Here is a 25,267-nt window from a genome sequence, read left to right on the forward strand (position 1 = left end):
ATTCACACCTGTCAGCATGAGAGTTAGTTTCCAGTGTTTAACATCCAGTCTGCTTATGCTTAGCATTCAGACTGTATTGTCTGTTAAGAAAACACTATGTGCAACATTATGAGGACATACCAAAAGGTCAAGGTTTGGATGTTTAGCATTGTCCAGTTAGCTCCTGATAGTATGCAATAATTACACCATTTTCTTTTTTTTTTTAAAGTGATTTTCAAAAGTTATGAAATGTTCAAAAGCTGAATGTAACATTTTTGGTAAGCCAAACATGTCAGTCCCCAAATAACATATAGTTTATTTAAGCCACAAAATAAACTTCATTCCATACAATAAGTATAATGAACTATGCAAAACAGCATTTTGAACGTCTCGATCACATTTATAATACCCAAAAATCAAACATTTCACACCTCATGCATGTTATCACGTCTGTCAAAAACTTAGGCTGGCTGTCGGTTGGAATATTAGAACTAATTTTAATTTCCATATATTACTAAAATAAAATTTTTATAAAATGACAAATTATATTTTACATTTCAATTTAAAATATTTAAAAATAAATTACATAAAAACGTTATTATACTAAATGTTGTACCAGTGGCTCAAAAAGTTCTACAAGCTCATGAGAAAAATTGGCAATTTATAATCACAAAAGCATCTTACACTCTAAAAAATATTGTTTGGACGCAAACAAAAAAAATTAACACAACAGTTTGCATCAATTTTTTTGAGTTAATGCAACTTCTTCTGAAATTAAGTTCAACTAATAAACTATATTGTGCTATATATACTTAGAAAATTGTGTTCAACTATCAGATCTACTACCAGATACAACTGATGGAAATTTAAAGTCATTTTCCTTGTAATCTAAAGCACAGTTGAATGAAGAATAGAATTTCATTCTTTCATTGTTTAAAAGAAAAGGTACTGTCGCTTTGGTTCCTGATGAAACAAAACAACCCAAAGACATTACAACCTGACACCCTTGATATCATGCTTTCTCACGATTGTGTTGCAAGAACCACTGTCAGAGCTCACTGTGTAGGGTGTGAAGTGACATGTACCATTATTTACCATATCTCAAGAGTGTCACATCATACCTCATACAAGCTTATTCAGGCACCTGAGGCGTGTTAGTGCAGGTGAACGTTACAGAGAAGACATTAAACCTGATGTAACATGTTTAGTCATGGATTTGGACTACAGTGACTCTTCAGGCTGATGAGACTAATAAACGCTGTCAGTGCTGTACTATGCTTTCAAAGGATTTAGTAGATGACGACAATGTCTCAATTACGGTTGATCTATGTAGGCATTTAGAGAAACACCCCAGGTAGAAAGAAAGTCTGTTTACTTGAGAGCTTGAGTGTGCATTGACGTCTCTCTTGTGTTCCAGACAATAAAAGATTCACAGCTGAGACATGTAGGTTGCTATACAAACATCCTTTGAAATGACCGTCATTTCACAAAGAAAGCATTTTTCTGTGTTTCCCTTTGCTCAAGAGGAAATGCAACTTAGTTTGATAATGAAGTTTGGTTAAGTAAAGCAAGCAACACACCACTGATGCCAGAGATTGTTTTGGCCCGTCTCTATATCTGTAAAGAAATTCACAGACATTTACAGTAAAAGCTCAGGGGTGATGCATTTTATGTGGGATGGGTGTTTGGAAGAATGCAATGAGGATTTGCCCATGAAGAGCATTGATTGGGTTGTTGGGTTGTGGTCCTGCTGTTTTTCTGCACAATCTGCTAATGGTCTGTACTGTCAAGCAATGTATTCCCAAGAGGCCTGAAGGGAAAATAGAGCAGGATGTCTTGATCAGAAGGAAAAATCCATTTTTCACATGTAAAGGTTTGCACTGCTTTATATTTTAAACATATTGTCAAAGCTTAAAATCACTGTATAATATAATTAAGAATTACTCCATTAATTAATATGAATACTGCAAAAGAATTTGTTGGTCATACCAGAAGGTTAATTAACCATTGGGTTTCCTCAGACTTTAACCTGTACCTGGATGTGAGTTTAAAGGAATAGTTCACCTGAAAATGAAAATTTGCTGTAAAATATACTCTCAGGCCATCCAAGATGTAGATGTAGAGTTTGTTTCTTCATTGGAGCAGATTTGGATAAATTTAGCATTATATCACTTGCTCACCAATGGATCCTCTGACGGCACCCATTCACAGCAGATGATCCATCGGTGAACAAGTAATGTAATGCTAAATTTCTCCAAATCTGTTCCAATGAAGAAACAAACTCATCTATATTTAGGATGGCCTGAGGGTGAGTAAATGTTCATCAAGGGTGAACCTTTACGTTATTGGAACAGCGGCTTAGTCCTTTTGTACTGTAGCAATTTGTTAGCAGCTTACATTTTTCAAAATTCATGCTTGAGGTATGACTGTGTGTGATTTATTTTGTAGAACAAAACACGAAAGTCTCTTTAAGATTACCACATGCTTTATTTTACAATCAATGGCCTGAAAATGCTCTTCTGGGTATAAGAAATACAAAACCGGACCGGCATCTGCAATTTGCATTGTTTGTTTCTACAGCTGTTCTCCTCAGACAATATCTCAGTCTGTGCATTGTGCAATATGACATATAATATATTTTTAGTTTTTAAATCTCCTTAGTCTGCTCAATCTTTACATAAACAGATCAGTGAGGCCTGGATATTTTCTTCTTATCTACTATATCCCATGTCTTCATTTTGAGCAGTGTTTTTTAGTTCCCTTGCAAACACCATTGTATTATAACTTTAATATACATTCTACAACAGATAGCAACAGATAAAAGACCTACATTGTGTCCAGGCAAAACTGCAGATTATGCATAATCAGTCTTTCAATTCATGGAAGGAAACCAAGAATGAGGTACCCTGAAATAACACTTAGACTGAGAGCTATCACTTTCCACCAAAAGTCATCTCTAGACAAATAAATATCCCGAGTAAAATATTTGGGTGGAATATGTTGTAATGAACAACAGAGCAATTTGTCCTGGATAACAGCATCTTCCATATGCGTCAAAGGAATAATATTCTTCATTTAATACTCTTCATTTAATCATCCTCATGTTTTCCAAACCCGTATGACCTTCTTTCTTCTATGGAACACACAAGGTGATCATTCATGCACAGCATTTACAGCACGCAGCAAATGCTATTTTCACAGAATGAAAAAAGCACTGCTGTTCTCACTAAGGAATAATAAAAAACAAATAAATGAAAATTTTCCATCGAAAGGGAATGTGGAATGGGGGCTGTCAAGCTATAAAATGATGTAAAACTGCCATAAAGGGGTCCAAACACATGTACTCATTGCACTGTATTCCAGGTCTTCTGATAAACAGACTAGAATTTAAGTCTATTTTAATGCTTTGTTTGTTGCTTTAAGAGAACAACAGCTGAGCTGTTTGTTCTGTGAAATATAGCATCTGCTACATGCATTAAATAGTGAGTTATTTCTGTATCTCATTTCTGGTATATGTGTTTAACTCCTGCATGAACTGGACACATATTTAATGTGTCCTCTTATGAAGACAGTTACTTAACTTTTACTAAAACATTTTAATAAAACTGCAATTCTGGAAAAAGAAACCTTTCTAACCTTTCTTTCTAAAAAAGGTAAATCAATTTGAAATAGTTCATGCATGAAGATGCCTTTTATAGTCTTCAGACCAGAACACTTGAATGCCATTGACTTGCATGCCAAAGACAGAAGCTTCAGCTCCAGAGGCTGAACTGTATGCAGCTCACACTGGTTCAGTCCCTTAACGGGTGCACTAGGGAATTCCGCTCGCTCCCGCTCGTGACGTCACTGCAAGCTTGGCTCCACTTGCACAATGGGTGTTTCCCGAAAATCACACGAAAACACTTGAGCCCAGCAAAGCCGCAGCGGCGCACACAGGTCTGATTGATATTTACTTATATAAATCCCCACAAAGAAACTAACTCGCACAACTAGGTTGTAATTCAGTGGGCAGGAACCGATTAATACTCCTTGTCTGGGACTAACCGCATCAACCGCGACAGTCGTTTTCACACCGGTCTCAGCAGTAACAGAAGTCAGCGCGTGTCCTGATGGGTAGGTGACAAGCGCAACGAGGCGCGCTGATTTAAATGCTTCATTGCTGCATCTACTATAACTGTATTTCTTCTTTACACCGTGAAATCATGCGAACATGTCTGGAAAACAGCAAACCTTATGAGAAGTGACTTCTTTTTTGGGCTTGCAATAACTAGAAGTAAGCTTTAAGGGAGCTGTTTTTATGTCTCACATGCTAAAATAATATTTCCATCTTTGTTTGCTACAAATTAAGGTAGTTTAGAAACTAACAATATGTAGATGTCTGTCTAAATTAGAATCAATCACAAACACAATGCTTGACCTGAGCTGAAATATACTAACTGAAAACATTATTTTATATTTGCTGTAGTAATCAGATTTGTTGGTTCAAATTAATTACGGCACCCCATCACCACCCGTATTTCACTATTTATTTATTTTTTACTCAAAATAGTAGCCTAAATATGCTGGAGAAAAGTTAGCATATGCATGTAGGCTATAGAAAGCTTGTGTTAATGTTAGGCCTAATACCAGTTCTGTCAATTAGACGATTACAAATTAAATATTGAGACAAATATGAAAGCATAATTCCTTTAAAATTTGTTTTTGTCCTGTTAATCCTTTATAATTTTTTACATTGGAACAATTTATACTGTTTGTGGACTTCAGGAAAGTGATGGTCATGTGCTGGTCACTGTAGCTCATTTCTGATTGGTTAAACTGATGGCGTTACATCTCACCCATTACTGCAACATTCCCTGTTCTCCCCTTCAAGATGATTATAAGCCTATGGTGTGCACTGTTGAGTAGATGATTTAGATAAATTAAACTATCAAAATGATAATATCACAGATGTTCCATAAACATACAATAATAAAACATAATTTAGGGGGGGAAAAAGTTTTATATTAAAATAATTTAATCAGTCACTCTAAACGCAAAATTCACATTCCTTACAGGAAGCATGTTCACTTTTCCCAAGGCTATACTTATTACATTCAGCCAAAATATTAACTATCCATCTATTAATCTATCAATTCTCCATGCAGTGTTTCCTACATGGGGTCATGGGAATGCTGTAGCCTTTCCCAGCGTCTGCGACCACAGAAAATAAGAACTGGATATTTTCTTTAATTCAGAATTATTCATTGGTGTGAAAATTCTCTTGATCTGTAAAATATCTACATCAAACCTAAACATATGAAGGGCCTCTTAGAGGCTTAATTGTGTACACAGTGGGCTCACAGTACAATACACAGTGCCATCATGCTTTCAAGCCCGGTTTGTTTTTCTGTTAAACTGACAGTAGGTGTTAGCGTTTAATGTTAACAAAAAAATCTGTGACATTTACGGTAAAATACCGGCAGCTGTGATTGCCAGAACTTCACCGTGAAAAATATGGTAGCAACATTTTAGGTTTTACATACTTAACTTAAATTCACAATAATAAAAAAATGTTTTCAATAACTGATGTAATGTTAATATATTGAAGTACTAATTTCAGTACTAATTGAAGTATATCTGTTTTGAACCATTATAATATGCTGATAACCACCAAAAACAGCTGGTGATGAGAAAGTCACATGATGAATCAAAGCTCATCACAAACAGCTTTTCCACAAGCTGAAGAAGGAAGTACTTATATATAGAAGGTGCACAGTGTCATTCACACAAATACTAAACACCATTATGGTAACACATATGATACTGAAATAATGCAATAAACATTCATTTAACAACATTAGATGCAAGATAAAACCCTAATGTAAACAACTGAGAAGATTTACAGTATTCACCATATATAGTATGGAAACTTACTTTTAAACAATTAACAGGTTTTTGCTGTAGTATTTTTACAGTATTTTACTGTTAAAATCACGATCATTTTTTACAGTGTTTGATGTATTCTTTTAACACCTCAAAAAGCCTCACCAAAAGACAAACAATATTTAGAAATTGCTTGGTAATAATTATTTAGACTGGATTATAGATCATAAACACAAGGATTCAGTTGACAGTTTGCAATGAATCCAAAACTGACATATATTGACAACAGCCTCTACTGTTGTTAAAAATGTATAATGCTATACAGTTATGGAGAATATGAAGTACATATATGCTCTTTTTAATTATTAACATTTATGTATATTATTTACTCAGCTTACACTGTGAATAAAAAGCACCGAAGCTGTTAAATAAGTAAATTGACAACCTACTCGCTTTATTTTCTCTTTTTAGAAGTAAAGGTCAAGAACCCATGGTACAGGCCAGTGGTCATATTTCTGGCTGCTGTTATCACCATGGGGATCATCATCATGGTGGCCATTTCTGTCGTCCAATACAAGCCTTTACACCAGAAATACAAAGTATGACTAACACTTTAAGTGAACCATTTACTGTGTTAGAGATTATATTTGTACAGATTTCACTGATGCAATTGTCTCTGTACACTTGACAGTATGGAATAGTTCTGGATGCAGGCTCCTCCCACACCTCTGTTTTTATCTATGAATGGCCAGCCGAGAAGGAGAACAACACAGGCATGGTACGGCAGAAACACACCTGCAACGTAAAAGGTATGTGATCCCTAATTTGCGTAGAGTTGCATAGAGAAATACTTCTGGATATGCTTTTGGATAGCATTTTTTCCTTTTTTTCAGTATGTGAAAGGGTTTGTCCACCCAAAACAGAAAATTGGCATCATTTACTCACCCCCCCCATGTCTTTTGAAATCTGTATGACTTTCCTTCTTCTGTGGAGATATTTAGCAGACTGTCCATCGTATGGACAGTTGTATGGACTACTATTATGATACCTTTTTGTCCTTTTGCAGCTTGACAGCTCCTGGTCCCCATCCACTTTCATTGTATAGAACAGTTCAGACATTCTGATCAAATGTAAGAAAGAAAGTCAAGAGTAAATCATGACAGAAGTGTAATCTTTGCCGTTAGCAGTTATGTCAACATATCGCATAATTTCCAACAACACATTTGCATACTGAGAAAAACCTGTAGGCAAAGTCTGGTAAGTCTTGAGAAACTTGTTTCTGTTTTTTTTTTTCTGCCCTGTAGGGAAAGGTATCTCCAGTTACTCCAATAATCCAAAGGGGGCTGGCGCATCTCTGCAGGAGTGCATGCAGGAAGCCAAGCAGAAAATACCTACACACAGACATCATGAAACCCCTGTGTACCTGGGAGCCACAGCAGGCATGAGACTGCTCAAGTAATCATTTCTAAATATTCTCAATTCTCAAGAATCAAATAGGGTGGCCGAGAATAATTCTGAATAAAACTCTTAGAAAGCTTACCAAAGACTTCTAAATTAATTATATAATTACACTACTGGATTTATTTGAACTAGAAATCTTTTGTAACATTATAAATTTCTTACTTTTGATCAACTTAAAGAGTCCTTACTGAATAAAAATCAAGCATTACGTTAGTTCAGGCAGGCCACGTCAGTCAAGCTCGCATCAGCTGATAGTCAGCTGTTCCTGATGTGTACCAATCCAGTTTTGACACTTATCATAGCGGTCCATTTAAATTCCCATTCTCCAGCATCTCTTCTATCGCATCGATGCTCGCAAATCAACTCCCTCCTCCAACCCCAGCTCCACCTAACTGAACCTGTAATCTAATCTGATTTTTTTTCTCTCTCTCTTCTTCGTATACAGTTCACTATATTGCAAGCATTATCTATCATGTATTTTGTATGTTCTACAACTCATGTAAATTGTGAATTGTAATTATGTATGCATATACTGGATCTGTTCTGTACTTGCTGCTGTACTTGCTGCTCTCCCCGCTCTGTCCAAGCATGGCTGCATGGACAGGCGTGGGGAGTTTTGCCCAGAACAGAACCAAACCGCCAACACTAACTGTATGCTATAATTGTAATAAATATACTTTGACGAAGTGGACCTCACTGAAGTATTATTTTTTTAAATCTTACTTACCCCAAACATTTGAATGGTATGGTATTATGGTTTCCACAAAAAAAATAATAATAATATATATATATATACAGGTGCATCTCAATAAATTGGAATGTCGTGGAAAAGTTCATTTATTTCAGTAATTCAACTCAAATTGTGAAACTTGTGTATTAAATAAATTCAATGCACAGAGACTGAAGTAGTTTAAGTCGTTGGTTCTTTTAATTGTGAGCACCTGTATATATGTATATATATGAATATGTGTGTGTGTGTCAACATCGATAATAAAATTGTCAAATTGTCACTCTGAAGCTGGAGTAATGGCTGCTGAAAATTCTGCTTTGCCAGGAATAAATAATATTTTAATTACAATAGAAAAGTTGAAATTGTAATAAAATTTCACACTATTGTTTTTACTGTATTTTTGATCAAATAAATGCGGCCCTGATGAGCATATGAGACTTCTTAAAAAAACATTAAGAATCCAAATATAGTGTATATAGGCTAATTTATTTAAAGTTTTATCAATTAATTGTGATAAAGGCTAATCATATTTATTTTCTCAAGGATGGAAAATGAAGAAGCCTCAGAAAATGTATTGGACTCCGTAGCACACTCACTGAAGGGCTACCCCTTCTCCTATCAGGGAGCTCGTATCATTACGGGCCAAGAGGAGGGAGCTTTCGGATGGATTACTGTCAATTACCTGAGTGAAAACTTGAGAAAGGTATGGTGGTTTTTAAACCTGGGTTTAGCATTGTTTCAAATTTGTAATTTTCATTTGTAATTTTTAACTCAAAGCCCTTCTCCACAGAAGGAATGAACATTGAAACAATTTCAATGTGAAAAGGCCAATGGTTAAAGCTTCCTGTGTTTATCATGCAGCCCACAGGGACTCTTGGAGCTCTGGACCTGGGTGGAGCGTCTACTCAGATAACCTTCGTACCTCAACAGGAAATTGAATCACATGACAATTCTATTAACTTCAGGCTGTACGGAAATGATTATCACCTGTACACCCACAGCTTTCTCTGTTACGGGAAGGACCAAGTTCTCAAGCTTTCTATGGGCAAGAAATTAGAGTCAACTCTTAAAGATGACGTGGTATGCTTGTCATTCCAATTGAAGTTCTATAGGCCAGGGGTCTATAGGAATTCATACTTATTCTATAAAATTAAGTGTTGCATTGAAGCAATATTGCACTGTAGAAACAGTTTTCAATGCTAGTAAATATAAATATATTTACTAGCAAATATAGTATAATATATTATATTAAATATCACAAATAATTACGAAGAATCAGCAAGGAACATTAAATTAAATGTGAAATTTTGAAGCAGAAAGACACTATAAAAAAAAAAAGTTTTTGTTTACATAATATATGTGTGTGTACTGTGTATATTTATTATGTATATATAAATACACACACATACAGTATATATTTTGAAAATATTTACATGTATTTGCATGTACATATTTATATTCATTATTATGTAATTATGTAATATAAGTTATATTCACATTCTTTTTATTTACAAAAATCATTTTTGGCATGTGTGTATGATAGTATCATATTAATGCATTTACTGCACATACTTTATGATGCTTACTTTGCAAATCTATTAAAATGATTATTTTTGCTATCATTGTTAAATTTTACAGAAAAAGAATGGTTAATGGCAATAAAACATTTAACTGGATTTTAGCTTCTCAACTTTAGCTTTGATTAAATTTAACTATTGCATTGTTGTTTAATGCATATCTAAAGATATAGAGCACACTTATACAATTGTATCTTATATTTTTAAAATGTTTTTTCTTCCTTAAGACAGACCCTGTTGAGTTAAGGGATCCTTGCTTTCACCCTGGATTTAACTTCACCAGGACAGTTCAAAGTGTCTTCAATACACCGTGTATGAAAGAAGTGAAAATGGCAAATGAAAACTTCTTCCATTTAGGGCTTGGGGATTGGTCTCAGTGCCAGCAATCAATCAGAAAGGTTTTTAATACCAGCTTTTGTCCTTACTCAAGATGCTCTTTCAATGGTGTTTTCCAGCCTTCTGTCGATGGAGACTTTGGGGTGAGAAACAATGAAGATTGCTTGTTTGTAAGAATTTGAATGACTGGTTGTAAGTCATAACTAGTGATACTAATTATGGCATTTGACTCTCTAGGCCTTTTCAGCTTTCTTCTTTGTGATGGACTTTTTGAATCTGACAAGTGATACTTTAGCGGGTACAAAGCAGAAGCTAGCAACGTACTGTTCTACACCATGGAAGAAGGTGAAATGCTTTATTAACCGTTTTTGAAGGATGTTCAAAACGGTTGCATCTTTGTTGGGGCATGATGTCTAAATGTATACTTTTTTTTTTACTTTTGTAGATGACAGAAAATCATCCCAACACAAAAGAGAAGTACCTTTCAGAATACTGCTTCTCAGCAACCTACATTCTCACTCTTCTGGAAGACGGATACAAATTCACTTCTGACAACTGGAAAGACATCAGGTTCATTAAGAAGGTGAGCATGGTGTAAATTAAAATGTTACATTATTTCTCATTAAATGTATTTGGACATTTAAGTCACACTGAAAATGTATGAAACATTTGACATGCAACACAACAATTTAAAAAGTTTAGATGTTAGATTTTATGTAGGTTAAAAAGAAAAAGCAATATATATTGTTCGAAAATAAGTATTTACAAACTTTGTGAAATAAAATACAATTACAATAATTTCATTTTAATAATTTAACTATTAAATAACTGAATACTTTTATTTTGGGGCCAATGTATATTGAAAATAATTGAGAATATTGTGTTAACCACTCTTTATGTGCAGATAGGAGACAGTGATGCAGGCTGGACATTAGGTTACATGCTTAACATGACCAACATGATCCCTGCTGAAGCTCCAGACACGCCACTGATGCCTTATGGGGGATACGTCACATTTATGCTCCTCTTCTCACTTCTAATACTTCTTCTTCTTCTTCTAGCCTACATGTATTTCCGTCGGTCAACTAGAACAGCCCAGAAAGACATCATTTAGACAGTGATATTATGCTGTGGTCTCTATATATCGAATGTTTATTTCTGCAGTACAAAATTTTGATAAATCCAAAATCACGTTTTGACTTGATTTCAAAGGTTTTACATTTCCAAGAATTTGGAAATCATACCTCATGTGAAGGATTAACAGGTTTTTGGAGAGAGATGGGTTACAGAGATGGGTTACACTGCGACTGAAGGGACATCAGACTCTATTCCCATTCCGTTGTGCTTTTTGTGACCACTCAAATTTTTTCTTTAAAAAGCAAGTCATGAGTACAGGTTTAGCTTTTGGGGTGCTTCGTGAAAGGGGTTGTTGATGTTCCTTAAAAGCAAATATGCACTGACATTCAATATATCATGTGCCTTTAGTCTTTAATGAAGTTTCCCATTTTATGTATAGAAAAGCACACGTCATCTTGATGCCACTATATTTTATTTTTTTACTTATTATAAAGTAATGTATAAAAGCTCTCTAGTTGAATACCTTTTTTGCATTATGGTAATATGAAAATCACTGGATATCATTGTTTAAACATTGCTTTTAGCAAAGCACATTTTTTAATGAATTGCAAAATAGGGGACCATTTTGTTAGGTCAGTCATTGCGAGCTTCTTCCCCCGCCCCCCTTTCTGTGCTTACTGTTTCTCGCTTTGTATTGCAATCATTTTTGAATATCTCGATGTAACAGGAGAGTTAAAATAATCCTGTGTCCTAAGAACAATAATGTCTGCTTTTATAAGGCACATTCTGTATATGAAATCCCTGTGTATGGCTCTAAAGTGATGTGTAAAATTATGAAAGATTTAGTTTTTATATATTTAAACAATACCTGTAGCAAATTTCTATTAAAATTACAAATGACTGATTGTGCATGTTTTATTTATAATACATAAATGCATATGTTTTTGAAATAAGTCTCTTATGCTCACCAAGGCTGCATTTATTTGATTAAAATACAGTAAAAAGAGTAATAATATAGAATATTATTATAATTAAAACTTTTTTTAATTGTATTTATTCCTGTGAGTGCAAAGCTGAATTTTCAGCAGCCATTACTTCAGTCTTCAGTGTCACATGACCCTTCAAATATCATTCAAATATGCTGATTTGTTGCAAGTAATTTTTCTTTTCAAAATGAAAACTGTTGTGCCGCGTAACATTTTTGTGGAAACAGTGATGCATTTATTTTCAAGATTCTTTGATGAGAAAGTTCAAAAGAACAGAATTTATTTGAAATAGAACCCTTTTGTAAATGTATACATTTTTACTGTCACTTGTGATCAGTTTAATGTGTTCTTGGTGATTAATAGATTTATTTATTTTAATTTATTGACCCCAATGTTAATTTTTAAATGCGAGTGTTTGTGTAAATATGAACATCTATATCTATTCATCTATATATATATTTTTTAAGGAATGCTACAATATGCATAGGATAATACATTCATTCTTTATTATTGCTATCAATAAGTAACAAAAATTATCCTTACAAAGGTTTACAATAAGCCTTAATTCCACAGGAATATATGAACCAAGTATTGCCACTGATAGAGATATAATTCAAGATATTAATCTGAGGAATCCATGGGAATAGCCTTTCTTACAGATTATATGAGAGGCCATAATACTGTCAAATACATATGCAGAGTATATAGAACCAGTGTGAGACTACAGCCCATATCAGGAGTATTATGCTATGCTGAAAAGTGTTGCGATGTGTCAGCAGTGGAGATACTGGCAGTATACAAATGTACTTCATTCAACACATGAAGCGACAATGAAATATACAAATCTACACAAGACATATCTAATCTTCATTTAGAGCTTTGTTTGTTATCGTCCTCTTGCATTATTGACAAACTATTTTCCTGTTTGCCACTGTAAAGCTGCTTTGACACAATCTGTTTTGTATAAAGTGCTATATAAATAAAGCTGACTTGACGACTTAAACTCTCACACAGTGGCTCTTAAAAATGAAACACAAACTTGCTCATCATTAACTCAATAACTGTAACAGGCGAACCAATCGAATCCTAAAGCTTTGCATAGAATTGTTCAATATCTTCTGATCTAATAGCACCCTCCTTTGTGGATCTCTAGCAACTTTCATCTCTCTAAGCAGTTGTTGCTATTCAGTTTGATGTGCAGTACATCTAAACTGCATTATAAATGTGAAAGAGAGTCATTTGGTACCCATAGGGAGCTTATGGAATTAATAAAATGCAGTCAGTGGAGGCTGGGAGTAGTTTTGGTGTTGCAGTGTTTGGCCTCTCTCAGCCTTGATGTGAAGCGTCTCTGAGTGTTTGTCTCTGGCGCTCTCTTGTGGCTCTTCTCGGTTGTACAGCATTGATCCTAACTGTGGCAGGAACTGGTCCCAGTCCTCAGGTAGTAAGAGCAAAAGGAAGCCCAAACAAATGATGGACACGGCAATGATGCGTACACTGTTGAGCTGGATCTCACACATGTAGCGATCTATGACTGGAGTGTGGAAGATTTTTGATGGTCACTCAGGTATTACAGTTAAACATTTGAATATTTTAGTCTCGACACACCAAGATGCTAATGTAATCAGGGCAATTTGGAAAACATTTAAAGTAAATGAAATCTTTGATATTTACACTCCAATTCAAAAGTTTTTTTGTTTTTTTTTTGTAAAGAAATGAATACTTTTTTTCAGCAAGGATGCATTCAATTGATCAAAAGTGTCAACAATGACATTTGTAACGTTGCAAAATATTATAAATAAAAATAGGTTTATTGGTTTCCACAAAAAAAGCAGCACAACTGTTTTCAACACTGATAATAATAAGAAATGTTTCTTGAGCACTAAATCAGCATATTATAATGATTTTTGACAGATCACGTGGCACTGAAGACTGGAGTTATGGCTGCTGGAAATTCGGCTTTGAGATCACAGTAATAAATTACATTTTAAAATGTATTAAAATGGTTGTTTTAAATTGTAATAATATTTCACAATATTACTGTTTTTACTGTATTTTTAATCAAATAAATGCAGCCTTGGTGAGCATAAGAGACAACTTTAAAAAACATCTTACCGAGCCCAAATTTTGAACAGTAGTGTATATTATGGGGTAAAGGAGTAAAATAAGAATAAAGAAAAGTCATTTACTCAAAAATCATTTACTCATCCTCATGTTGTTCCAGACCTGTATAGCTTGCTTTCTTCAGTGAAACACAAAAGGAAATTTCACGCTGTTATTTATTTATTTTTTGTTATTTTTGAAGTTTGGTCTATTTATGTTCAATGTATAGAAAAGAGCAGAGTTAACATACTGCCTAACATCTCCTTTTGTGGATTACAGAAGAAATAATCACATTCAAATTTGTAACAACATACAACTTTAAAAAACAACAAGTGGCTCTATTATGACTCACCAGCGTTGACAGGAACACTGAGGACGACGCCCAGAGAAATCAGAGTAGGAAGTTTTATCAGAACACCAAAATTCAAGAGGAAGTTGAACACTAAAAGAGCATCCAAAGAAAACAATTTGAAGTTAAAATGTCTTAATGATGGATTTGTTTATTAAAAATACACAGTTTTTCATTTCAGGAGATTTTAATTGATGTACTGAAGTCATATGGATTACTTGTTGATTATTGTGATATTACATCAGCTGCTTGAACTCTTATTCTGATGGCACACATTCAATTTGTGTACATAAGCACAGTTTGTGTTTATGTATTGGCGTCCATTCTCTTACCCAGCAGAAGAGCGGACATGCCACAGATACTTGGCCATGGCAAATCTCTAGGTGAAACAAAGTCCTCGGCCCCCGTGATAAGCAGGATCAGAGGCACAGCACTAATGAAGACCAAATTAGCTCCACCGAGAACAGTAAGATACACAGCTGCTTCACCCAGCTTTGCACTACCCAGAACAAGCTTGAACAGAACCTGAAGAAACATTTACACTTATGGATTTCTCTACAGACGAAGAGAGGATAAAATAATTAAATGTTCATTTGAAACATCTCTGAAATAGCAGCTCATTGGTGTATGATGTGTTTGTTGTGCTTTACAATCCCGTCTTACTTTGTATATAGCTGCTGTTAATGCAGAACCAACCACAAGGGAGATGCCAATCACAGAGTAGCTGTGGAAACCATCAGCATATGTCATCATAACAATGCCCCCAATGGCTAAAATGGCTGCTACAATCTGTGATTAGATGGAATACAGAAAAATGTCTGACTTTAACAATACAGTACATTATAATAAAAAGTAAAAATCCCATATAGACACTGACATATGCACACAACGGTATAACCACAATAAAAGTATTTAATATCAATTTATTTATCATAGACTCACCCGCACTCCCATGAAGCGATCCCGCAGGACAATCCAGGAAATTAGGAAGACAAAGGCACGGCTACAGCAGAAAAGGGCACAGGCATCAGTGGCAGGGATTCTGCGAAGGCCTTGCAGGTACAGGTAGCTGGTGAGAGTCCACAGCACTCCAAAAGGAGCCACACGAGAGAGCAGCATCCTCAGTGACAGCCCGTCATCTCCCAAGAACTGACAACACTGTCTAATGTCAATCCACAAACGTGCAAATAATGTATCATACCAACATTTCCAATACACAATTATGTAACACAGAGTGCCAAACGTTTGGACACACCTGACTGATTGGAAGTTTCTAATGAACTTAAAGATGTTTGATCTAAAATCTTAGGCTAAACTAATTAATTAAATAGTCTAATGCTTAAAATTATTTTGAATATATCTGCATATGCATATATCTATGTATGAATTTCTTTACAATATAAAAACACATAGTTTATTAATTTTTTTAGACTGTAAAGTAAATTCAGCTTTGGCATCACAGGAATAAATTACATTTTAAAATACATTAAAACAGTTATTTTAAATGGTAATATTTCACAGTGTTACTGTTTTTACTGTATTTCAATCAAATAAATGCAGCCTGGTTGAGTATAAGAGAATTCTGTCAACCATGGTAAATGTACAACTTTTGCAGCTTATATTGCTAATACTGCTGTAACTTTTATTATATTAATATTAACTTCATTCATTTGTTTATATCAATAAATTACTACAGTAAATTACAGTACTACAGTAAAACTACATGACTTACAACAGCAGCCCCCCAAAAAAAAGCCTTTGGATAATGTGTAACAAACTAACATCAGGCAAAAGTAATTTCAGAGGTGGAAAAAGTAATTGTATTTTGGTGAAAGTTTACAAAGTCAAAAAAAATTTTTTCTTAGAAATAAAATACACCGATGAGCGTAATAAGATGCACACATTGAGATGTGGAACTTATTAGTACAGTAAATAGGTTTTGATTTCTTGATGACTTTAAGAAGAAAAACTGCTAACTAGATGAACATTATAAAACAAACTAGCCTATCCAATTTAGGGAAACCCTGGTTTCATTTAATTACACCTACTTCAAAAAGTGCTGCTCAGTACAAAAGACTTAACCTTTAAAAAATATTTTGTGCTGAACTCACAAAAGACAAAAAATGCCATGGGACATTGTTAAGAAAATGAGGTTAGTGTCAAGCCCTCTATCTAAGCAGCCAAGACCAACAAAACTGCAAAGTCAACAAAAGGTGTCTGCATAAAACAGTGCAGCACTTTTGCAAAGAGTTTTCATTTTGAAATGCACTTAAGTTTCATAGGTCACAGAATCAGATCTCCTTGCATGAAAGGAAACCCAACCCAACTCACCTGAAGTGCTGTCTGGGAGTCTGTCTGTTCTTGCTACAGCACAGGTGACCCAGGTAGTAAAGAGGGAAGATGGCACAGTTCCAGGAGGTGGAGAACCAAGTGAGGGTGAACGGGACATTCAAGCGTCTAATGGTTATTTTGGCCAACTGAGTGCAGCCCGACCAAGAAAAGCAGATGCAGATCACCAAAGCGACACCCCATAGTGCTCTGTGCAGGTGGACTGCAGTCATATGCAAACAGCAGCGGAGCCTCTGCAGCCTGTTCCCACAATCTGATTTGACTGTTTCTGTGGCAGAATGGCCATCTACCTTCACTTCCACCTTCTCGCTGTTGGACTGGTCCTCCCCTGCAGATACAGACAAAATTAATTGCATAATACAAAGTCATAAGCATAGCCACAGGCATTTAATCACATCACCACCTGTTTTTTTTTTAGAAAATAAACTTTCATGCAGAACTCTAGGAGAAATTTGCATAACAAAGCTGACGCTGACAAATCTGAAATGCAGTACATAAGATAATATAATATCATTTCAGAACTGTACATTTAGTAGGACAACTACCAGCAAGCACCTTTGCAATGCTGAAAACATAAATCTGATAAAGACCGCAGGAATCAAGCAATGCTCTTTTTTGAGAGCATTGTTTATTATCATAGTAAAAAATAAAATAGGTAATTATAGATACACTATCATTTAAAAGTTTGTGGTCGGTAAGAATTTGTTATTGTTTCTGAAAAGAGTATCTTATGCTCTCTAAGGCTGCATTTATTCGATAAAAAATACAGTAAAAACTGTAATATTGTGAAATATTAGACAATTTTAAATAACTGATTTCTATTTTTATATATTTTAAATTGTAATTTATTCCTGTGATGGCAAAGCAAAAATTTCTGCAGCTATTACTCCTGTCTCCAATGATCCTTCAGAAATTATTCTAATATGCTTCTGTCACGGTTCGCCTATGGCACGGAGCGAGGAGACAAGGCATTAAACTCACGAAAGTCTTTTAATTCAAATATCCAAGGGAATACTCGGGGCAGACAGGAACACAGGAAACACAGGGATTGACGTTCAATCTCAGACCAAGACAGACAGCACAGACTGGGGCTAATAAACACTGGGCAATTAGGGGAACACAGGTGTATGGAATGACTAATTAACTGAGACACGGCACACCTGGGGAGGGAAAACACAACACAATGAGTCCAGGGGCGTGACAGCTTGATCATTTTTACTTTTTTGTTTCAATCATACGTTTTGTCTTTTGACAAACAAATCCTTTAATTTAGTCAATATTCTGTATGGTAATTAAACTATACAGTTTGACTAAAACAACATTGTAGCTGAAGGGAAAGTGCATAATTAGACTAAATACTAAAGCATTTAAAATATGAAACATGTAAAACTACAATTGTTGAGAAAACTTTATCATTGTCTATGTTTTAGTGACACATGTTATGTACACATTCTGACAAGCACATAAATTAAAGTTCACTTCACGTTGTCTTGTGCTAAAGCACAAATTCCTCCCGAGGACCATCTTCGGACGACAGCGCTCTGCACTCGGCGTTCAGGCTCGCGTCATAGAAAGAGCAGAGCGCGTCGTCCGGATAGCTGGTGATGTTAGCGACCAACAGGAACAGTTTGGTATGGTCCTCGAGAGTCTTGCCCTCCTGCTCCAGCAGGAGGAGGAGGAATTCGGGGCGAGTGAAGGGATCCATGGGGCACAATGGAAAGAAAAAACACTGAGTGAAAAACGAAAACAAAACGGAGGGAAAACACGGAGGTAACTGTTCTTTGGTCTGAGATTCTGTCACGGTCCGCCTATGGCACGGAGCGAGGAACGAGGAGACAAGGCATTAAACTCACGAAAGTCTTTTAATTCAAATATCCAAGTAATATTAATGATGTTGTGCTGTTTAATATTTATGTGAAAACTTTATTCAGGATTCTTTAATGAATACTAAGTTCAGAAGAACAGCATGTATTTGAAATAGAAATCTTTTGTAACATTAAACATATTTACTTATTTGTAACATATTAAACATATATTAAACATAAACATATTTACTGTAACTTTTGATCAATTTACTGCATCCTCACAGAATAAAAATATTACTTTCTCTCAAAAATAAATCTTACTTACCCCAAACCTTTAAACAGTACTGTATAAATTCATATTGTGATATATAAAGTTATAATAGAGTTTTGGTTATGAAAAATAAAGTCACAACTGTGAGATAAAAATATATTGCAATAGTAAGAAAAAGAGTCAAAATTGTTTTTACTCCATGGTGGAAAGTGTGTCGTAATGTCATTTATCACAGAAAATATTTCTGACTCGTCTTTAGGCTTTTTGAATTAAGACCTATAGTTAGTTACACAACATTATAAATCAAGATACAAGAACATTAGATAGCAAGAAGCAATACACAAGGTGTATGAAAAATGTATTGCTGTCCATGGTACTGAAGATGCAACACTGTTTTGTTTTACAAAGATTCTCATTTCTCCTTTATATACCATATTTTTGCCCTCATGGCCTGTAAGAGGACATTTAGTATGTACTGGCTAGAACCTGTCAGGTCTAAAGGACAGAACTGTCAGTGCAAAAAGGACAAGTAGGAAGACAGACTGTCCCCAAGTAGCAGTCAGTCAACAGAACAATTATCATTAGCATAGTCACACCACAGTCTGGGATCGTTAATGTGATCTGAGTGCCTGCCCAGTGCTGCACATATTGACCCAAGCATCAATAAGAAGGTGTTGGAGAAGTGGTTAAAGAATTGCCTTTTAAATCCAACCCTGTATAGTGGCAATGTGTGAACTAAAACATGCTGAACTGCCTAATTACGATTGTGAACTGAAAAGTTAAGGGCTAACTTGATTGTACAAACCAATCAAATCCATTGGTTATCCTAGAAATCCACCATTATAGCATTTATTTGGCATTTATGGGCAGGTTCACATGCACATCCGTCTGACCATCTCTCCATCGACTGCTGTATGACGTAAATAAAAAAAAATCAATGTCAAACCATATTTCTTATTACACACTTTTGTCAGACCAGAGCTGGAAGAATTATTCTTTCACTAAAACTAAGTTTTAAAGATGCTCTGTTGCATCATTTGAACACCAACATTGATGATGACCGATCTGCTCACTTCAAAAGCTCTAAACGGTGAGATCTCTGCTTATGCTCTCAGGGGTTTTTAGAGGTCTCAACAGCTTCATTTCAATACTATACTTAAGTATTATTTTGAAGAATCTGTTAAAATTAAATATTTGTATTATTACAATTACATTCACAGAAAAAAAAAACTTTTTAACTCCATTACAATTTCATGTAGACTATTTTAAAGTACTACGTCTGTAAAATAAATGAAATATGTCAATATGACTTAAATCTTTCCTCAATGATTTAAAAATAATATTGGATTTTTTTTCCTTATCCCAATGTGACTAACAAGTTGATCAATCAGGTTCACATAAGTTTAACTTGTGCATGAGAGTGCGCACAAATCTTATGCTATGATGCAGTCAGTGGAGGAATGGAAATGAGAATTGAGAGAGACCTCATCTGCCCCTGATGACTCAGCAAAACTGGGCTCTGACTCAGTTACCTTCTCATGCATAGAGTCACTGACAGAGCTGCACGTCATAACTCAGGCTACAGTGCTTTGCTCAAATACAGTGCACAGCATAAATGAGTACACCCCCTCTGAAACTTAACAAATTCAGCAATTACTCTTTGCTTAAACCTTAAATATTTAATCAGAGGGGGTGTACTCGTTTATGCTGTGCACTGTACAACAATAGATACATCAGGGGTCCCATGTGCTAATTGGATATTTGCAAAATTTGCAAGATGTTTATCTTTTTTTTAAATAAGAGGTTGCATTTTTTTTTTTTACTGTGTACAGTGTATACATATAGAAAGTAACTGAAAGGGCTCTTTGTTTACAAATGATCTGACTCAGCTGTTTATCGAATGGGTGATAGATTGCGTTGCTTGTGCCTGTGTCAGCAGTATACTAAAGTATGAAATGTTTGTGCGTGGGGTTGCAGAGGGGCTCAATTTGATGCAGGGGTGTGAAGCTGGTCTTTGATTGATGTGTTTACATCATAAAGCATAAATGTTCAGCTCTCAAATAAAAAAAAAAAGATCGAAGATTCAAACTCATAGACGGGACTAGCAGCTTGATGAAAAGCAAGAAGAAACAGCCCTCGCTGTAACCTTTGAGCCACCTTCAAATTTTTTAGGAAGGAGTCAACCAGAATATTTCAGAGCACGTCCAACCAAAAGACTTACATATTGCATGTAAAAGTTATATAATGCAATATAATGAAATTAATGTAATACTATTTTATTTCTATACAGGATACTATATAAGTATGTAAGATAGTCCACCCAAAAATGAAAATACTGTAATCATTCACTACACTTCCAAACCTGTATACGCAAAAGAAGATATTTTGAGGAATTTTCCTGAACTGGTTACCAACCATTCCTTCAATAAATATATGCTTTTATGTTCCACATATGAAAGAACGTCATACAAGTTTGAAACAACACAAGGTGAGTGAATTATGACAGAATTTCCATTTTTGGTTGTACAATCCCGTTAAGGGTAAATGAACTATATAATAACCCTAATATTTCTATGCCCTTAACTCATATACCGTATTATTAATTTAATTCTTTACATTTAACGTACAAAAACAAGCATGAATCAAGTGTAGTACCTCCTAGAGATGCGTTCCAGGGCTCATAGCCATAGTAACCAGTGATCCTCAGGATCCGCTCTTCTATGGATGCGTTGTTGATGTACTCGACCGATCTCGATGACTTCAATTCTTCACTTAGATCTTCATCAGTAATGACAAGGGATTTCAGCTGTCTGATCTGAGGACTGATATCTGACAGGCGGCGCGGACTCATGTCTGAAGGCTTTCTCATTCCCCTGAAGTTAAAGAAGAGACATCAGAACACAGTGGATGTCTGCGGAAATGTATACCTTAGAAGAACCAGCCTGCATGTAAACACACCGCAAACTAGAGGCACGACACAGCGCAACGCGACAAAACGCTGCCAATCAATGTATCCAAAACTGCGAGTACGCACGCGCGCGAGCGTTTGCTAGAGTCAAACTTGCAGTTGCGTTGAACTGCGGTGTTAAACAGTGCAAACTTGTTTATGGTACAGCCAGCAGCAAGCTTGACGAATGCATTTAAAAAGACTAAAAGGATGCTCACGCGCTCATTTTGAAGCATCGTATCATAGCTTTTGGCAAGAAATGTAAGTAACTCACTCTGAGACAGAGAAGTTCTGTTTCATTCAGCACTCTGATGAGCCCATTTTAAGAACGGTTACAGAATCAAGCGTTAAGAAATCGTGACTGTTCTTGATAAAAAGCCAGAAGCTGAAGCACTGCCGTAGGAAGAGAAGACACGACCACCTGTGCACGCACGCAATGCTGACATTATGGGTCGTCGTGATTTTGCCAAGTAAGACATGTTCCTGAATCAACATCTTTTGATGATCCTGGATCAACATAACTGTCCAAAAATATAGACTTAGCCCAATCCCTACCCCTACCCCTAAACCTAACCCTACCCATAATTTATTCCTAAAATCAGTGGGAAATGATAGCTGATTAACAAGGGTGTAGAAGCACCTAACCCTGATCGTAAGCCTAAAACAGATATTTCCTGAAAAGTTATATCTTAATTCTGATTGGTTGATTGGAATGTTGGTCCAGGATCAACAAGGATGTTGATCCAGGAACATGTTGTCCTTGGTGAAATCACGCTCACCGACATTATGAGTTTATGATCCACCAATATTGACATTTCATCTAATATCATTTGGCGATTTATCCACGTTGACTGCCAATAAACTCTCTTAAAACACACTTTTCATTTGTGTGTTTTTTTTAAAGTCATCATGAGCACTCAGTGGTGGAAATATTTTTGGAATAAAATGACAGACTCGGCTAATTACATAGCTAATATTGTAGGTATATTTAATACACATACTGCATATGCATATTGCATTATTTGCCACAAGAACAAAAAACTTTAATAACTGCTGTCTGCTGGCTGACTGACTGTAAGGAAGTTGTCTTACTTTTTATACAATAATTTCCACATGCTGTGTTGCTCTTGTGATACACATTACATTTAACATGCTTCAGTGTATCTTTCTTAGATGAACAGGTAAATTGCAGCAGCCCAGCACAGCCCGTCTGTCTGGCACAGCAGAGATGGCAAGGGGGAAAGAAGGAAACTGGCCAAGAATAGATGAGTAAGGAAGTGGCTCTTGGAGGGTGGTAAACCCAGGAAGAAGGAATTGCATGCAAAGCCCTTTTGATCCAACATGATCATGACTCATGTCTCATACATGCTCATGATATGCATTAGATTTTTTAATTTCAGAAGAAATGTAAGTGGTTTTTGTCCATGCCACAAGTCTAGGGTGTTGTGAGTGTTTACAAAGGTGTTGCCATGCAGTTGCTATTGCATTCTGTTTTTAGCATGTCACTATGTGCTTATGAGGGTGTTCTGGGGTGCGTTTCCCAAAAGCAACTATGGTCGCAAGTTCCATCATTACCAATAGAGTTCAATCGAACTTGCGATCATTGTTAGCTAACAATGCTTTTGGGAAACGCACCCCTGGGTGGCTGTGTATTTTTCCAATCACTAAATTTCTAGGACATTCTGGTCCCTATATAAACCTGGGGTCAATTTAATGTCTGCTTAATCCTGCCGTGTAAATTGATGAGATTTTTTCCCCTCCATTTTATTGTTGACCAGGCAAAATTCGTAATTCTGATTGCTAAGAAAAGTGATATGACAGCAATATCTCATCAACAAGCCGCACAATTTGAAAAATCACTCATATCATCATTCGGCGTAGCATGCTAAAGTTTAATACGAATTTTAAGCTTTCATATCTCTAACTCTTAAGTATGAGAAATTATAACCTAGTGATGCTGACCTTAGCAAACAACATTAAATATGTTAATTTTCATACTTAAAGTGTATGTTAGTTCATAAATAAATACATCATCTTTTTAATAAGTACCACATTTACACCTTCTCCATAGTTTATGGCATTTTCATTGCTGCTCTTAAAAAACTTTAATTTATTTTAGTAAATTTACCTATGTATAATGTCCAATGTGTATTATAACCACTTTATAGTTCACTTGAACAAAATTGTTGGTTTGAAAAATGTGCAGTGCAAAGAACTGTAACAATTGAAAGTAAGTTGAGCATTAAAAATCTATGCTTAGTAATCAAACCCGTCTTAATAAAACTCCTTAAAAGCATCATTATGCTATTTGCTCATTAACCTGTCATTCAGATTAGCTTTTCAGCACTTAATCATATGTAAAAGTTTTTACCTGTCTTTCGGAGGACACAGTTGTACACAGAGCGCTGGAGTCTCATCCTCTTTCTGCATTGTGCTGGCACATCATGTGTGGGGAACTTGTCCCTGCAGTGTGGCAGCTTCACAGTCCACAGCCAGGTTTTGAAAGATGGCTAGCAGTGGGGGTGTGAGCCAGAGTGTGTGTGTCTGTGTGTGTGGTGCAAAATAGGAGTTCCTTGTAACTGGTTGGCACCTATCGATCGGAAGAGCCGTCTCCACCCCAGCACAAGCCTCAGTCAGGAGACCTATGCTTAGCTAAGCAAAAACTTCTGACAGTGCCGTCAATACCCTCCCAACACCTTCCACTGGAGAACGCCGTGGAGAGAAGAGGTCTGCGCTGCATATGCTTAACTCAAAACTGAGTTTGGCACATACTGTAGCGAGACCTGGCATCTAATGAGGCAGACTGGCTTGGATAAACACAGGCCATGGGAGAGAGAGTTTAATTGAAAAATCATTGGGTGAGAGCTATTGAAGCACTCTGGTGGAGATTATTCGCATTTACCAAGGACACACCAAAGGCAAAATTAAAAGGAGACATTTATAAATAACAACTGCAGTATTCAATAGTTTGTTCTCTTCACGGAGAACAGTAGCATAACAACGAGTAAAATGTCAACCAGGGCAAGATGACCCCTCCATATTTTTTTCTCTTTACCATACACTCTTAAGAAAAATGGTTCTAAACAGTACCAGAAAAGGGTTCTTCGGCTTGTAACAATAGCAGAACCCTTTTTAGTGCTAAATAGAACCTTTTTTATAGGGTTGCATATAGAACCTTGCTTTGAAAATGCTATATAGGACCTTATTGGTGTTATAAATAACCTTTTTAATGATAGTTTTTCATTAATATTAGTATGTTAGTATCATTAATATTAGTATTATTTGTATATATTATTTATTAATATTGTTTTTTTTACCCCTCTATCTGCCTGGTCTTATAATATGTTGAAGTGTCTATTAGGGTTTTACATTAAATCAACAACAACGTGTCAATTAGGTACTTTTTTTAATGACGTGACTTGTAGCAAAAATTACAGT

General features: G+C 35.6%; 1 protein-coding gene and 1 pseudogene across 1 annotated transcript in view; one reads left to right on the forward strand and one right to left on the reverse strand.

The window, feature by feature from the left end:
• LOC107707825 (ectonucleoside triphosphate diphosphohydrolase 1-like) overlaps nt 1-11,887 on the forward strand; it is a 21,485-nt gene extending 9,598 nt beyond the window's left edge. The window contains exons 2-11 of the mRNA XM_016511920.1: nt 6,313-6,440; nt 6,533-6,650; nt 7,146-7,296; nt 8,576-8,735; nt 8,894-9,112; nt 9,837-10,088; nt 10,183-10,290; nt 10,391-10,528; nt 10,850-11,701; nt 11,750-11,887. Coding sequence (XP_016367406.1) covers nt 6,313-6,440; nt 6,533-6,650; nt 7,146-7,296; nt 8,576-8,735; nt 8,894-9,112; nt 9,837-10,088; nt 10,183-10,290; nt 10,391-10,528; nt 10,850-11,059 — 1,484 coding nt within the window. The 3' untranslated portion in view covers nt 11,060-11,701; nt 11,750-11,887. The remainder of the gene's footprint in view (nt 1-6,312; nt 6,441-6,532; nt 6,651-7,145; nt 7,297-8,575; nt 8,736-8,893; nt 9,113-9,836; nt 10,089-10,182; nt 10,291-10,390; nt 10,529-10,849; nt 11,702-11,749) is intronic.
• A 1,400-nt stretch (nt 11,888-13,287) lies between these two features.
• Nucleotides 13,288-24,259, reverse strand: LOC107708102 (putative thiamine transporter SLC35F3; annotated as a pseudogene).
• Nucleotides 24,260-25,267: the final 1,008 nt, after the last annotated feature.

This window comes from Sinocyclocheilus rhinocerous, unplaced genomic scaffold, assembly GCF_001515625.1.
Source record: "Sinocyclocheilus rhinocerous isolate Xijiao unplaced genomic scaffold, SAMN03320098_v1.1 scaffold1243, whole genome shotgun sequence".
NCBI lineage: Eukaryota > Metazoa > Chordata > Actinopteri > Cypriniformes > Cyprinidae > Sinocyclocheilus > Sinocyclocheilus rhinocerous.